General features: G+C 37.0%; 1 protein-coding gene across 3 annotated transcripts in view; it reads left to right on the top strand.

Moving 5' to 3' along the window:
- Positions 1-17,588, top strand: part of Gabra3 (gamma-aminobutyric acid type A receptor subunit alpha3) — a 235,776-nt gene that overhangs the window by 149,553 nt on the left and 68,635 nt on the right. For all 3 annotated transcript variants that reach the window (XM_045140822.1, XM_045140823.1, XM_004668913.2), the window contains exon 5: positions 9,659-9,879. In XM_045140822.1, coding sequence (XP_044996757.1) covers positions 9,659-9,879 — 221 coding nt within the window. The remainder of the gene's footprint in view (positions 1-9,658; positions 9,880-17,588) is intronic.

Raw genomic sequence — 17,588 nt, 5'->3', positions numbered from 1 at the left:
TCCTTGCCCAGGCCTAGCTGTGCAGGGGCTCAGAAGACATTTCTATATATCTAGACATTGTTTCTCTTTTAAAGTTTTTCATTCCTCTTTCTTGTCTGTATTTCTTCCTCATGGCTAAGCTAAAGCAACAGAATGAATCTTTCTTGATAGAGTGGGAATACATTTGTCAAATAAATTCCATGTTATTTTTAGCTGTTCTAGCATCCTTTTACAGGCAGAATAGATCCAATTACTCTGGATAAGAAAAATGTTTCTGGTATTTTTAATGGTTTCTTCTTCCTGGCCTTAGTAGTCTACAAAAATTGATCCCAAGCAGTTTTCTGACTTTAGATACTAATTGCAAATAATAATAAAAAAAAAACTTCAGCTCATCTGAATCCAGAGACTACTTGGAAAAGTAAATAAAAGTAGTGTAGGCTGCTTTCTTGGTTATAACTAAACAGTTTTGGTGCAAATAATTGTACGGCAATGGAGGCAGACTTTTGATAACAAAGGAAGAAAACTGCAGTGCACAGAATCATCACTACACTACATTACATTACACTACAATCCTTTGTACCCACTGTTTCCATTGATTAAGCATTGCCCACTCTACCCACAATCACATCTCCAGAAAGGGCACCACTTCTGTTTCATTCATCTCACAAGCATCAATACCAAATTCACTGTTAGGCAAATGATGTAAATACCCTGTTATTTATTAGTTGCAAGAATGAACAAGGTGGAACAAATTAAATCTGAAGGAAAAGATATGACTATGGCCTTCACGGGATTGGGAACAAATCTTTTCTTGTAAACTTAAAGTTCTTCAAAGGCAGAAAACATGTCAGGTACATCTCTGTATGTCTAGCACCTAGCATTGAATCTGCCGTAATTCCTCAATATGAGTTTTTTTAGGTTTGTTTGTTTAGAAAGCATCATTAGTGAGCTTTCAGATAGAAGGAGAGAAACTTTCCCTTGGAGATACTATTGAGTACCAAGATGAGAATTGATGATTGATGAAACTTTGAATTTTGGTCCTGGGTGTTTTCTCTACTCATGAGAAGAAAGGAAATAAGCAAAGATGAAAGCTGAACATTGGTGAATGCTTTCAAGGGGAGATTTAAAGAAAAAAAATTATCTAGTTTCATATTCTATACCTACTCACTATGAGAGAGGAACAAAAGTAATGAGAAAGGGAGTAAGGCCAAAGAATACCTGTGGAATGAAAGCAGGAAGGATGTGGAGGTAGGGGAAGAGTAGAAGGGAAGAAGGGATGAGAGAGAAAAGAGGGGGGAAGAGAAAAATAAACAAGTATTGTTTGGAAAAAAACACCAAATGAAAACTAGGCTTTACATGCTATTTAAAAATTTTAAATATACGTATAAGACATTTTAACAAAAGAAATATGTTGGAAACTGGATTCAATGGGAATTTTGTAGACATCATGCAACAGATGGCACTACATATGAAATATTGCATGGTTCTCAGTAGTAACATCAATACTGTATCTGTACATGATCTCACTGAGAACATATGCTCATCTCCAAATATCTACTATTAGGAGACTTAGGACCATTCTCCTGATTACATGTATGAAAAGATAGTAGAGAGGTGGTGATGAGATGAAGGTTCACAGGACAAGGCTAAAATGCTGTCTCATTGTTGCTTCCCTCTCAAATTGGGTGTGTCACCTACTGGGAAAAAAAATGGCTCTTGGCAAGTGGAGATATTTCATGGAATCCCACGATCTTTTGAACTACAACATAAAAAGTGGGATGCTGGCTAAGGACATAAAAATAGAAAAATAAGTATCATTAACCTCACCCTCTCCCAAGGGATGCTTTAACTGCTTTGATTCTGCTAAGGTTACAGGAGCCAGCTGTAACTTACCAACCAAGAACCTACCTGGGGAATACAATGGACAACCAGGTAATGATGCGTGTGGACAATGCACCTACTCACCTAGCTTAATTAGAAAAATAAAACATAGCCTTGGAAAATGAGAAACCATAAAAGACATTATAGTCAGAATTGTTGACTCAGGTAACATAAACTCTTGTCTGAGAAATGCTTACAAAAATTCTGAAAAGTTATCAAAATATATCAACATTATACAAAAAAAACATGTATTGCAGAGAATAGAGTACAAATATTTCTTTTCTGACAGTGGTGGACTTGAAATCCCTGCATTTGTTTCTTCCTAGCATTGGGGAAAGTGACTGTGTCTATAGCACGTCCTTCTTTACTGCAGGTTGAGGCACAGAATGGATGGACTGCCAATTGCCTTTTAGTTCATTGACTACTCTATTTCCAGATGCAATGGGTTTCTTCCTAGGACTCTACAATCAGGAATCTCCTGGGATACTCTTATGTAACATGCATAGCCAGGACACATAAACTACTCAAAAGACTATTTCAAGGGCTAGACATATCTGAAAGACTGGTATGGGCTATTCTCCAAAATGGGGAGAAGATGCTCAAAATTAGGGCAGTGTCTTGCAAAATGGGAAAATGACAAGGTCTTCACTGTAATTAAGTTTTCAAGTATGTTGGCCTCCACATTCTTGTAAGTAGGCACCAGGCTGGCAAGACTTTTCTGGTACTTCTTTGACATAACATTGTTGGAGAGTTGAAGCCATTAGGCTAAGTGTCGTCTCTGCCCTATGTAGGGAAAGTATTAAGTGCCTTTCCCAGGAGGCAGGCTCAGGCTTATTATCTGGAAGATTTGATTTAAATGCCTCACAAAACAACAGAATTCATTTGTCAATTTGCAGACAATCAACCTTGGGGATCACACAAGGGCTCAATTTGCAAGGAAGGAATTGATGGCATTTCCAAAACGGTCAGGTCAAAAACTGATTGCTTTCTGCCAAAGGTCATAGGATACTTATGGGCCAAATAGTTACTATTTGATTTTTCCCCAGCAGTTTTGAGTAGAGAATAATACATTAAAAAGTTATGCCCTCAACCTAACTTTAAAAAGGTTAAATAGATTACTGTGAGTTTTCTTAAAAATATACCATATTTCTTTCCATCCCCATTTCCCTTCTTAACTTTGAGGTTAAATATCTTTTCTTGTGCTTACTACCTGTAACACCAGAGGTAGAAACTCCATATGAATCTTGTTTCTTCATGTTGCAACTTTTAAAGCTTCCTTTGAAATAGGTGTACACAAACACACACATCCACATTAACTGGTAGTTCAGTCATTAGACTGACTCTATGTCCAAGAAATGTTGTAAATTGGGGTTTTGTTTCTTAATTGGGGAAGGCAAAATTTATGATAAGGAAATTTTCATGAGATTTCCTAGAAATGCCAAACGCTAAGTGACAGTGAGCAATAATGAATATAACAGATATCCATTGCACATTCCATTGTTAGTTTCATGAGAGACATATATGTTTATTTATGAATGGATTTGAGATTTTTCAATGTCCCCTTTGACCTCTATTAAAGTGTATTATTATCTCCTATTATTATTCTAATTATATTAATAGACATTTTAATAATAGGCTATTTCCACATTTCTTGGAAGACTCCAGCTAACTGCTAATGTATACCTTTTATACATTTCTTGGTTTGTTTTATTATTTAATGCATAGATTTAATGCCTATGTTCATAAGTGTCCCTGAATTCATCTGTTTCTCACTAACTCCACTGCTTCTACTCTGATCCAGGCCACAATCAATCATCATGTCCATTTGGAAGAAGTCCTTGAAGGACTTTCTTGTCTCCATCCTATTTTGATTTTTCATTTAAATTATATATATCTATATCTATATATGTATCTATATCTATCTCTAACTACAAATATATTATATGTCATGGTGTGATAATTCAATATATGAATACAATGCATCTTCCTCAATTGTCTTCTTCTGGTTACACCGACATAGAGTAGGTGCATGGTGAAATTATTTGAAAACATTGTATGTGTATTGAACACATAAGACATGTTTGCTTTTGTTATTCAATAGACAGTGCAGCAAAACAATTATTTACATGGTATTTACATTGTTTTTGTATTTAAACTCATTAGGGGATAATTTAAGTGTTTGGCTGGATGTGTAGATTTTGGTCTCACTGACATTGCTGGACTCATCTCTCTCAGATTCTTAGGCAATCTCTTCTCTCATGTTTTGCTAGTTTTATTTCTCTATATCTCACCCTTCTCACAACTCTTTCCCTTTTGTTTCTTTTTGTCACCGAATTTATCAGAAATTTTTTATTGATGTTTATGATTCACCATTTGTTTCATTTTTTGTTTTCTGTCAAATTTTTGCTCTGGATTGCCCCTTTCTTTACTCTCTGCAGTCTTTCTTGGTTCTTGTTTTGTCTGTATGGCTATATGTGGTACACTACTTGAGGTTACCACAACAAAGCTTCATATATAATCATTTTCCACTATTGTTCTGTGAGGTATCCTTTCTAATATTCATTTTTCCTATTTCCTTATTTATGTTTATTTCATTTTTTAATTCAGTAGAAACTTTGTATGGACACATCATGTGTTGGTACCATCATCTCCCTCCTCATTGCCCCCATTCCACTGAGGGGCCTCCTCAATGAGATTACTGGTATTCACCATTGGGTTGTGGGTTATGAGTTGTGAGAGCAACATTTAGTCATTGTAAAGGGTGGGGCAATGCCTCTTGCCATTCCCTCACACCCTGTAGCTTTTACAGTCTTTCCACCCCCACTTCTGCAAAATTTCCTGAGTCCTGTTGTGTGTGTTTTAAGTCCTCTTTAGTGTTGTGCTCTTAGCAGCTTCTGGAGTTCTGCTTTGGTATGTTTTGTGATTCCTCAGTGTCTGTCTCCATCACCCTGATGCTGGTTGTCAGGCTCTCCATTGAAGCAGCACTCTTGTTTCTCTTGTCAGTTCCTCCGATTTCACTTGGGTCCTGACTAATATGTGAGGGGTAGTTTTTCTCCTAGGTTCTTGCTGCCTTGCCACATGCATGAAGGGTCCCAGCACCCCAACTCCAGTGGCAGGAGAGCTGGGAGCCCTTGTTTCTTATTTTTTTTTGTAATATATCTTTTAATTTCCAAATATAAACCATTTTTGTTATTCCTAATTTACTACTTCACATTGAATGTAGATGTTCTCTAGGATATGAAGTCTTTTGTGTTTCTTGAGATGTGCCACATAATTTGTGCATTACCATTTTCTGATAAATGTTCTATGTATGTTTATCTATGTGATAAGTTGCCAAGTCTGTATGTGTCCATTAGCTCATGCTTATCTACTGGGTTGCTCTAATTTTAATAACATAAATTATAAATCTAATTTGTCTTTAAATTACTGATGGAATATTTTATTTATCTTTGTATTTCAGTTTCTTAAAATTTTCATTTTTTATTTGTATGTCCAACTTTATGTGGGTGGCTGGGGGACTGAACCCAGACAGGCAAGTTTTGCCAGCAAGTGCCTTTAATTTCTGAGCCATCTCTTCAGCCCTGAAATTTAATTTTTTATTAGGTTTTAATTTCATGTTCTTAATAAATGTAAAAAAGTTATTTTTTGCCAGTGCTGTAAAGAAGAAAATACCAAATGGAATGAGGAAGGAATGTCTCCCTGATATGACTTTCAAATGAGTTGTATTTTCTACTTGAGATATTTCCCCTTTTTTAGGAATGATAATTTGATTTGAAAGAAGAGTGTTTATCTCATGGTACTTTACAGCTCCACCAACTCATACTTTCAGTGTGTTTTTTGCCTTTAGGTGTATTTATTCCATGCACATTGTTTAGATCTACTTATAGCATTTTCCATTCTGGCATTTTATGTATTCCTTTTTGTTACTGCTGGGAATGGAACCCAGGGCTTCATGAATGCTAAGCACATACTCCACTGCTGAGCTTTTCCTTCCTCTGTGATTTTTCTCTTTTCTTGTCTCCTATCAAATGATAGTATTTTATATATTCCCATTTGGTATTCTTACTTTTTATTTTGTATTATGTTTCTTTTCTATTCTTGAGCTATCATATATACTTAAATTTTAACATATATACTTGACTATGTAATAATATTGATTCCACTCTCTTTCCAAGACATACAGGAATTTATTAACTCTCACGTTCTGACTTCTTCCTTCCATATAGCTTATCTTAGTTATTTGTTCTGCCTTATTTCCATAGTACTTTTTTACCATTCATAGGTAGCCATTTTTAACTAGTGCTTATTCTTGTCATTCTCTTTTGCATATTCCTACTAGTTTCACTTTCAGCTACAAGAAGATAATCTTTTAGTGATCCTCTTTATGAGGGCTCCTCTAATCAATTATTTATTTAAAATGTATATAGAGAATATGCTGTATATCAGGTAGAATTTTAGGTGCTTACAGAATAGCTGTTAGCAACAACAACAAAACCTACTCTCATGGTTTGTCCTGCCTATCGCAGAATGAAAGAGTAACAAAGATATATTTAAGATAATGAAGAAGAAAAAAATAACAAATGACAAGAGAAGAAGGATCACTCTTTACTTATGATAGGCTGATCAAAGAATGTTCCTCTTAGGGACTTTCCAGTTTATGTACTTTCAAATATCACTTGAAGGATCTGAGTAACTTGGCCATGAGAAACCCTGGACTAAGAAGCATCTACTACGTGAAAATTCTCTGTCTGATTTTGTTTGTCTGGAATTTACTTTATTGACCTAGTTCTTTAGCTATAGTCCAGATGACTATAGAGTTCAGGATAAATGCTTACTTTTTTCTTAGCATTTACATCTTGGCTTCTGTTATTACTTTCAGGAAGTCTTCTATCAACCAAATTGATATCTTTGGTAGGTGATAAGTCTTCTCTATTTTGTTTGCAAACTCTCCTCTTTGTTGTCCTTTAAGTCTAATATGTGCTGACTTATCTTGGATCTACTTTAATTTATTGGACTTGCAACTCATTATGGTTCTTGAACCTAACAGTTCATGTATTTCAACAATTCTGGGAAACTGCATCCAATAGTACTTTGGACATTGGTCCTCCTCCACTTTGTCCTCTGACTCTGACATTTCAAATCTTCATAAACACAAGCTGAGCCATAATTGTGTGAGAAATTCATCCTCTCTCATATTTTCCATCATTTATCTGTCCAAATTATAAACTAAGAAATAGTTCCTTATATTTATGTTCCAGTTCATTAATCTCCTTTCAGTCATATCTAGTCTATTCCCCATTATATTTTTCTTTCTAGTAACCATTTTTTCCACAAAAAGGCAACTTCAAGTTCAAATCTCTTTTTTATTTATCCTTCCCTCATAATCCTTAAAATTTTAAGTGCATTTTTCATAATCTGTATTTGGTATAATTTGATTATAGGTTGTTTCAGCTCAGTCTTCCTTGTGGTCATTTCCTTGGGTTTTTGGTTGATTATGGACATTTATTTGTGGTGTCCTGCCAAAGTGCTTTTATATTTGCTTTTGCAAGTTAATCGAGTGGTATCCCCAGGCTGAGCACAATTTTATATTAAATTCTCAGTTTGAAAGTTGATTTAGACCAACAGAAACATAGATGCGCTGTGAGGTTACTAAATTCCAGTAAAACTGCTTTTCTTTCCTTCCATCCCCTTCTTTCTTTAACTGTTGTGCTAGAGGCTGCTTTTATCTAGCTAATTTTATCTAGTTCACTTTGTGCTGAAGAGTGCGGTTTCATGTGGAAGTTCAGTTCCAGTTTCTCTATTGGTGGAGTCTGGTTTGCACTTGTTGTCCTGGTTATTTATAAAACCTCCCCTCACCTTTAAAAGCATTCTAATGTAGACAATAAACAATGTGATCTTTCAATTCTTAGTTAGGGATGTGATTGTTCTGCTGGAGGAAGAGAAAAGTCAGACAGGTTAATTTATAGAAGGAACAAAAGGTCTCAAAGAGGAAGGCCAGCAAGAGACAGTTTACAACTAGGAAGAGTTTATTTCGAGTATGATCAAAAGCCATTAGAGGATTTTAAGCCAAGAGATTTGCATGAGTTTCTAGTTGCTCTTTTTTCCTCTCTTTTAAATTTTTATTAGCATTTTCCATGATTATAAAAAAATATCCCATGGTAATTCCCCCCCCACACACTTTCCCCTTTGAAATTCCATTCTCCTTCATATTACCTCCCCATCTAGTTGCTCTTTTATTTTGTCCCTGGCTAGCTAACGGATTGTCTGTGCCTTGTGTTCTTTTTAATGGTCAGCTGAGAATTGGGGCAGATTTTGGAACTCATATTCTCAGCAGTTCAGCTGGTACCCCAAGCCTAAGCTTTTCCTGAAATATAATAAATTAATAAGTTTTCAAACTTTTGCCAGCTGAGTTTTGATGGACAAAGAGATTCAATCTCTATCCAAAATTCTAGCAAACATGAACACACCACCCAACATATTCTTTCATTTAGTAGAGGGCTACTCTGTTCTTCATGCTTGTTTTACCTTTGTGTCAGCAAGGATTTTTTTTTGAGCACAGATATGCCCAGTTTTAGGGGCCCATCATTTCTGTGACTGTCTTGCTTTCAGAACTGGCACACCTAGTTGTCTAGGTTCCCTATCATTTTGACCAGTAATGTTGTATATTTCAGCAGAATTCTAAGGTTGGGGATAACCACTAGGCAAGGAAAACACACAAACAATTCTAAATCATAACTGCTCACATATTCTAAATATTAAGTCACTGAAGAGTCTGTTTTTTAGTTTCTCCTAGTGCTTTCAAACATAGCACACACCAGACATGCCTGATGGTGCATGTCTTTAATCCCAGCACTCGGGAGGCAGAGGTAGGAGGATAACCTTATGTTCAAGGCCACCCTGAGACTACATAGTGAATTCCAGGTCAGTCTGGGATAGAGTGAAGCTCTACCTTGAAAAACAAAACAAACACACATGGACACACACACACACACACACACAAACACACACACAAATAACACACACCAGATTTCCTAATTAATAGCTAATTACTGCTGCCAGAATCTAGAAAAGTCACTGCTATTTTTATTAATTAAAATCTTTGTTGTATGGATAAATCATGTATTAGTCCCATTCCCCCCCTTCCCACCCCATCCCACTGAGGGCCTTGTGTTCAGATTAATAGTCTAATTTGAAATTTCTTGTTTATTTTACTACAAATATGATCAATTTCAATAACTTGCCATTCATTTGCCCATTCCTGCATTCTTTTTACAATATTTTTTGCAATATTTAATTGTTTATTGGCGATAATAAAATCATGAACTATCAGACAGATTGTTACTGTGAGGCTCAGATTACTTTTGTATTAAAATATAAGGATTGCTTTTATGATTATAGTATTGACCTTTGGTGTTCATATGAGATCATTTGGCAATTAAGACAGGGAATAGTGTCTTACTAGATGATATGTAACAGCAGACAGAAGGAAGCTCTTGCCTTCTCATAGGGCAATGGCTTATGATCAGTTTGCATTATATGTGGGATATGCACACACACATATATACATATATATATGTATATATATATATTCAGATGTGATATCTCTATACTCATTGATTAACAATGGCAGTATTTTTCAGTCAATGATGCATGTTATACTCTTCAGTAACAACTTTTAGTAGAATACTAACCCTTTACATCAGAGGAACTGTCACAAGGTGATACACTAAGGGCACTGTGGGCTCTCACCCGAAATCTATGGAAACATTGTTCTCTTTTTCTTTCTCTTTATTCCTAGGAGTACACTATTGATGTATTCTTTCGGCAGACATGGCATGATGAAAGATTGAAATTTGATGGACCCATGAAGATCCTTCCACTGAACAATCTTCTTGCTAGTAAGATCTGGACTCCTGACACCTTCTTCCACAATGGCAAGAAATCAGTGGCTCACAATATGACCACACCCAACAAGCTGCTCAGACTGGTAGACAACGGGACTCTCCTCTATACAATGAGGTCAGAGAATGGTAGCTTCCATCCAGAATATCTTAGAGATAGAACTGGTATTTAAAACAATATGTTTTAGGGCATCCACTGAAAATTCAAGTTCATAAATTATATGTATCTATATGTATAAACACATATACTTTAATTCAAGAGTATATACATGTATATACTTTTCCAAATGTATGGATTTGCATAGGGCATATATTTGAAATATATATATTTCAAGTTTATATATCTGTGTACCCATTACCATATATACACAAGTACGTCCTAACACATTTACATGTATACACACATACGTATATATTCTTATCTTCATATATAGTTACACTATGAACATTATAAGACACACAGGTAAGTATTTTCATGCTGTATAAGTGTATATATTTTCCAAGAGTTATGTGGACTAATACTCAGGCACATATATATTCAAAGACACTTAAATACATAAGCTTACAGACATTTCCAGAGGCATAAACACCGTGATTCTCAGAAGAAGATGGATTTAATTGCAGCCACAAAGTAGCCTTATGATAGCCATAAAAATCAAATGAGCTATTGATAGATATTTTGGAAACATAAAGAAAAATCAAAATTTATTTTATGCTACATTGCCTGGGGATGCAGAAGTTTGATATAAGTAAAATTTCCAAACAACTCTAGAGTGTATCTATTGAAGTTTACATAAAATGTAAAATACATTTTTTATTTTTCTACCTCCTAATGCAGAAAACTATCATAATGTTATGTGTTTCATGTTCATTATCATCAATCATCATTAGTGTTATTAGATATTAAACTTTACTGTCAAAAAATAATTTTGGAAGCATTTGCAATGCAGTAAGATTTTTTTTGCTCCACCACAAAACAACTACCTTGGTTCTTGTGCTGGCTTTTCATCTTTTTCTAAGGTCCTCTTTTATAAGTTGTCAAGTCCATCCTCATTAATGACTGTTAATCTTCAGGAACTGTGAGAACCTGCTCTTAGTAGATGAATGAAGCCCTTCAATGTAGGTTCTGTGGATATTTCAAATTTGCATATTTGTTATATTTACAATGAAAGGTGTCACATACCAGGTAGATATGTAGTGAATAAATTAAGTGCATTTGTCTGTACGCTAGTTCATCAGTACTTCAAAGTAGTTATTTATTGATGTGTTTCTGATTGGGAGTTGTGAGATAGTCACATGGTCAAATAAGAATATAAACAGCCTTTCAAGTCTATGATTTGCTGGGTTCACTTCCTCTGGTTACCAGGGATTTCACTGTGATGGATAATCTTAGGTTCCCTTCCCCTAGTCACCAGGGATTGCACTGTTATAGTTAATCTTACCAGCTGGAAGGGATTAAGTGATGCCTAAAAAACTTAAAACTATTTCTTGGTGGGCATTTCTAGAAAGAAAAATAAGAGGGAAAATACTGCCCTGAATATAGGTGCCACCACTCGTTACAGCAGGGTCCTGATGGAATACAAAGGGAATAAGGAGGAATCCTGTTTCCCACCCTAATGCAAGCTGCTCTGTTTTGCCATGATGGGCTTGAAACCATTGAAGCCATGAGCCCAAATAAGTCATCCTACCTATAAACTGTTTATCTCAGGTATTTGGTATATTCGTCCCCATGACAAATACACTGACTGGCAGAAAACTGGTGCTAGGAGTAATGTCTTTCCTGTCCATAAACCTGACCGTGTGGTTTGTAAACATTTGGAAATAGTTTCTGCGCTGGAGAAAGTATAGAATCCTGTAAGCCGAGTTTACGCACAAGTCAGGGTGGACAAGAGTTTGAAAACCTGGAAGTTTGACCAGAAAAGAAGTGTGTGTAAAGTTGGGGCCAAATGAGGTGTGTATGCTTAAATTATCTACATAGGGTGCACCAGGCCAATAGGAAAGTGCCTTAAGGGCTTCTCCCAAGAATTGGCTGGGTCCCACCCATCAGAATGAAAGCCACTACTGGGAGGAGATAACCTGAAGGAGCCATTCTTGCACAGGATCACTTAGGGAAATATTTCACTGCATTTATTCATTGAGGAACTATCAACCTGCTGTTGAAGGGTTGCAAGGGTCCTACCTACTACTGCTCAACCACAAGACCTGGGTAGTATCCACTTGATGCTCTCTTTATAGGTATGCAGAATACAAGAGTCTTGGGGGCATGCAGGCTTCTAGTCAGATTTCAAAGGAACAACTGGGTGGTGGTGCAGGGTCAGATTCCCTGGAAGCAACCAGCGCGAGGAAGGTGTGTACAACTGTGAAAGTGAAACTGAAACTGCTGAGACCTCAGGAAATTAGAGATGCAGGAACTTGGAATGTCTGCTGAGGAAAGTGTGTGTAAGCCCTAGAAAGAGCCCCTGTGGTCAACAACAGAAAGGCCGCCAAGCCTGGGCTGCCCGAAACCAGTGTGACCCAGAGGTGTTAAACATGAAGCTACAGAATTTAATGAGTTTTAAAAATTTATTTTATTTTTTTATTTTAGAGACAGACAGACAGATCGAGAGATAGAATTGGCTCAGCAGGGCCTCAGCCACTGCAGTCAAATCCAGATGCTTGTGCTACCTAGTGGGCATGTGCAACCACAGCTTGCCTCACTGTTGTGCATCTCAAGGGAAGAGAGAAAGAGATCCAGATTACCATGGGCTAGAGAGTGAGACCCCGTCTTGGAAAAAACAAAAAGAAAAAAAAAAACAAGAAAAAAGAGAGAGAGAAAGAATGAACACAGTTGCACCAGGGCTTCTAGCCACTGCAAACGAACTCCAGATGCATGTGTCACTCTGTGCATCTGGCTTTACATGGGCACTGGGGAATCGAATCCAGGTTGTTAGGCTTTGCAGGCAAGTGCCTTAACCTCTAAGTCAATTCTCTATCACAGAATTTAATAATTTTTTTTCTACTGAGCTTTGGTCCTTCTTTTCTCAATCCTTCCTGTCTATGACCCTATTCCTCCTTTTTCTTGGAATGGGAACATGTAATGCTCCCAACGTGTATGTCAGGAGAAGGTAAATTGTTCATTGCTTGTATAGTAGCTCACAGACAAGAATTTGCATTGATTCTCAATAGAGACTGGTATTTATTTATTTATTTATTATTTATGAGAGACTGTGAGAGAGAGGCAGATATTGAGAGAATGGGCACGCCAGGTCGTCTAGTCACTACAAATGAACTTTGGACACATGTGCCACCTTATGCATCTGGCATATGTAGGTACTGGGCAATCAAACTTGGATCCTTAGGTTTCTCAGGCAAACACCTTAACCACTAAGCGATCTCTCTAGCCCAAGATGGACTTTTGAGCAATGCTGAATCTGTAAGGAAAGAATGGTTGTGGTGTTAAGTGATATATGCATATATAGAAAAAGATTATTTATCATATATATATATTTATAACATATTAGGCAGAATTATTATCTTGTCATCTTTATTTGAAGATTAAACGTGGCTTGAGATGTATTCAGGTGTTGGATTGATAAGGGTAGGCCTATAATGATTAATCTTAATTAAGTTGATTGGACTGAGAAATACATAGAAGACTAATAAAAGAGTAATAAAACATGTCTCTGTGTGTAAGGGTACCTTTCCAGAAAGGGTTAAATGAGAAGACATATCCTTGCTGCTGTAAATATCATCCCATGATATGGGATCACAGCAAGAATAAACAGGGAAGGAGAAAACTTGCTAGGACAGGTCTCTTTCCTTCTTTCCTTCCTCCCTTCCTTCCTTCCTTCCTTCCTTCCTTCCTTCCTTCCTTCCTTCCTTCCTTCCTTCCTTCTCTCTCTCTCTCTCTCTCTCTTTCTCTCTCACTCACTTTCCTTCCTTCCTTCTTTCTTTCTTTCTTTCTTTCTTTCTTTCTTTCTTTCTTTCTTTCTTTCTTTCTTTCTTTCTTTCTTTCTTTCTTTCTCTGTCTCCCTCCTTCCCTCCCTCTCCTCTGTGCTTTCCTGGCCAACGTGGAAACTCTTTTTTCTAGTCTCTTTTTATGGCCCCACAAGTGACTCATCTAGTGACCTTTTCAAGTCAAGCTGTTTCCTTTGTCCAATTTCTCATTTAATAATGCTGTAGCTATTGTCTTCCTTGCTAAAACATGAAAAGTACCAATGGAATAACACCTGAAGACCATTTAGATTTTTCAGGAAGAGTTATTCTGTAGTAGCTTTGTTGTTATTGTGATCCTCTGAAATCATATTTGGATTTCACAAGAAAACTATAAGAATCCAATCATGGATTTCATGAGCATGTAACTGGTACAGTTAAAAATCATTTTACCTTACCATACCTTGGAACCTTAGGACAACCATAAAAATGCTTGTCAGCCACCATTACCCACTGTTTACCTGAGCAGCACACATACCATACAGAAGATTCTTAGAACACAGCCCAAGATAATACACACATTTATTAAGTATTTTAAGTTATCCACAAGGAAATATATAGGGGACTTGATCTCTGTTAATGACATCAGTTACTGAAGAAGATAGAATTATATATTTTTAACTATATCTATCATATACTTAAATATTGTTCTATCTATCTATCTATCTATCTATCTATCTATCTATCCATCCATCCATCCATCCATCCATCCATCCATCCATCCATCCACCCACCCACCCACCCACCCAACCACCCACCCACCCACCCATCCATCCATCCATCCATCCATCCATCCATCCATCCATCCATCCATCCATCCATCTATCTATCTATCTATCTATCTATCTATCTATCTATCTATCTATCTATCTATCTATGGTGTCCCACTGAGTTTCTGAATGGGGAAGGGCAAATATTTGTTAAGTTTAACTAGGTATTATCCCATTTAATCATTTATCCAACACATTTACACATTTATAAGTATAATGTTTAAGACTCTCGGATATGTGCCCAGCTACAGAAATAAGTAAGATACAGCTCAACAATTTTTAAAATTTATTTATTATTTTAACTTTTTGTCGACAACTTTCATAATCATAGACAATAAACCATGATAATTCCCTCCCCTCCCCTACTTCCCTCCTCTCAAATCCACTCTCCGTCATATCCCCTCCTCCTCAAAGTCTCTCCTTTATTTTGATATCATCCTCCTTTCCTCCTATTATGGAGGTCTTGTGTAGGTAGTGCCAAGCACTGTGAGGTCATGGATATCCAGGCCATTGTGTGTCTGGAGGACTGCATTGGACGTAGTGCTGCCCTTCCATCAGCTCTTACATTCTTTCTACCACCTCTTCTGAAATGGACCCGGAACCTTGGAAGCTGTAATGGAGATGTCTCGGTGCCGAGCACTACTGTAACTTCTAAGCAACACTGGGGCCTTTGAGTCATCCCAGGGGTCACTGCTCAGCTCAACTCTTAATAACATCAAAGCCTCATAATTAAAGAATTCTATGAATGTATATCTGTGTAATAATATATAAACTGCCCTAACTAGGTAGAAGTGCCAAGTGCCATGGAATCACAAAATAAGGAGGAAGCAGAACTGCAAATGAGGGGATGCATAGCTCACCTCTTGAATGCTGAAAGAATCCACATTACCACAAAATAGATGAGAGATGGGGTTTAGTTACAAGAGAATACTCCAGGCAGAGAAACTAGTGCACACAAAGATATATATCACAAACTGACCTCATCTGTCAGAAAATCCATGTCTCTTCTGAACTATGTGAGCATCTAGCAGAGACCACTAAGTAAAACTTTGTGGTACAACTACAATAAATCTCAGAGGAAATCTTTTTTTAAGCTGAGACGTAAAAGACATGTAGAGGTAAATTAGATTCAGAGACAGGGAGAAATATTATAGAAGGACTAGAGAAAGTGTTTAGTGCTGTGGTGTCAGGGAGGTAGGTAGTAATGCTTCATTATAGGCCAGTGTCACTGGACCAGAGAACAGTGTAGAGAAGTGGTCTGACATAAAAAAGTTATGATGATCCATGAATTAGTGGAAGGAATCAAATTGATTTTTATTTTAGATAGGGAGTAGGGACCAAAGCAAATAGAACAAAGGCAAAGCTGACAATGAGGCATTTGACAGGGACACTGCCATAATGCTCATATAGTAACACAGATAACTGCTGTGTGCTAAACACCTACTGTGTGCCAGGCTTTTATGTACAATGTTGTAAATCTCAGCACACTCTATCCATTATAAAAATATTACACCTACATTAACTATCTGTGTTGAATTGGTACAGAAGGTGAAGCTTAAAAATTTAAAAAAATTGCCAAATTAAATGCCTTTATTAAGTAAATACAGGAATCTGTTTTCAGGCTACTATTTTCTCATCAAATGAAATTCTAAGGAAACATGTTGATATGCACTGTGTTCAAGAAGTATCATTGATAATCATTGATAGTAGTTAATGCCTAGTTAGGTGTGAGAAAGAAGGAAAGGAAAAAAGAAAGAAAGAAAGAAGGAAGGAAGGAAAGAGAGGACAGAGGAAGTACAGAAGGAAATAGAAGGAAGACAGAAAGAAAAATGAAAGAAAAGTGGTATAGTGAGCTCCTTTGTGGCAGCACCATGGTTCAAAGTAGATATTTTTCACCAATAGGTGGTACTGATTACAAGTGGTGTTTTCTTATTTGGTGACTTTTCCACATTCAATATATGGTTTTCTATATCATTTGGCTTGTCTGTGTCAAGTGAGTACAAAGGAAGGAGTACAGAGGATTGTATGTAGGATGTGGTTATAGGTTAGTCCTTGAGTGACATTCTTACTTTAAGCAACCTTCCTTTGACGTAGAATGAGGTTATATGCACATGCCTTAATAGCAAGGGAAGCTGGCAAAAGTATTGCTGTATGCCAAAAAAAAAAAAAAAAAAAGAGCAGAAAGTGAAGCCTCAAGCATTTCTAGTTTTGTTTTTATTTTTTTAAATATTTATTCATTTATTTGAGAGCGACAGACACAGAGAGAAAGACAGATAGAGGGAGAGAGAGAGAGAATGGGCGCGCCAGGGCTTCCAGCCTCTGCAAACGAACTCCAGACGCGTGTGCCCCCTTGTGCACCTGGCTAACGTGGGACCTGGGGAACCGAGCCTCGAACCAGGGTCCTTAGGCTTCACAGGCAAGCGCTCAACCGCTAAGCCATCTCTCCAGCCCTCTAGTTTTGTTTTTAAATTAAAACCTCTGGCTGCACTTTTCAGGATCAATTGGCAATAAGAATGTCAGTTAGTGGACCATTTCACAGTCCCTACGATGACAAGGGCCTGAGCAAAGGGAGTAGAAGTTAAGTGTACCCTCCCCCCCCAACTGACTGGTACATTCATGATCCCACTGTGAGTACAGACAACCCCACTGAGGAGGGCCCACAGTGGAATGGGGTGGGAGAGAGATGACACAGGAATATAAGCCGATGGGAATATGACAAGATTGCAAGATGTTCATACATTAAAATTTTTAATAAAAAAGAGAATGAGCACGTATGACAGAGATTTTGCATAGAACTTGGAGTCCATATAAAGTACTTTAAAAGGGACATTCTGAATATCTGCATCATAGCTGCTCTGGATGCTGGGTGGATTGTGGTTCTCTTAACAACTAAAACAACCTCTAACTATAGGAAAAAGTAGATATTTTGGTACGAGGAGAGAGGACAGTTAGGAAAGCTTACTTCTTGAGGATTTGCTATAAGCCAAACACTATTCTAGTGCTTTCCATGTGTGTCTCACTTGGTCCTCACAGCAAGGACTGCATATATATTGTGGCATAGTGCAGCACTGTGATTAAGAAGGTA

The sequence above is a fragment of the Jaculus jaculus genome, chromosome X (assembly GCF_020740685.1).
Source record: "Jaculus jaculus isolate mJacJac1 chromosome X, mJacJac1.mat.Y.cur, whole genome shotgun sequence".
NCBI lineage: Eukaryota > Metazoa > Chordata > Mammalia > Rodentia > Dipodidae > Jaculus > Jaculus jaculus.
The sequence above is the reverse complement of the archived record's forward strand: the minus strand, read 5'-3'. Positions and strand labels throughout refer to the sequence as shown.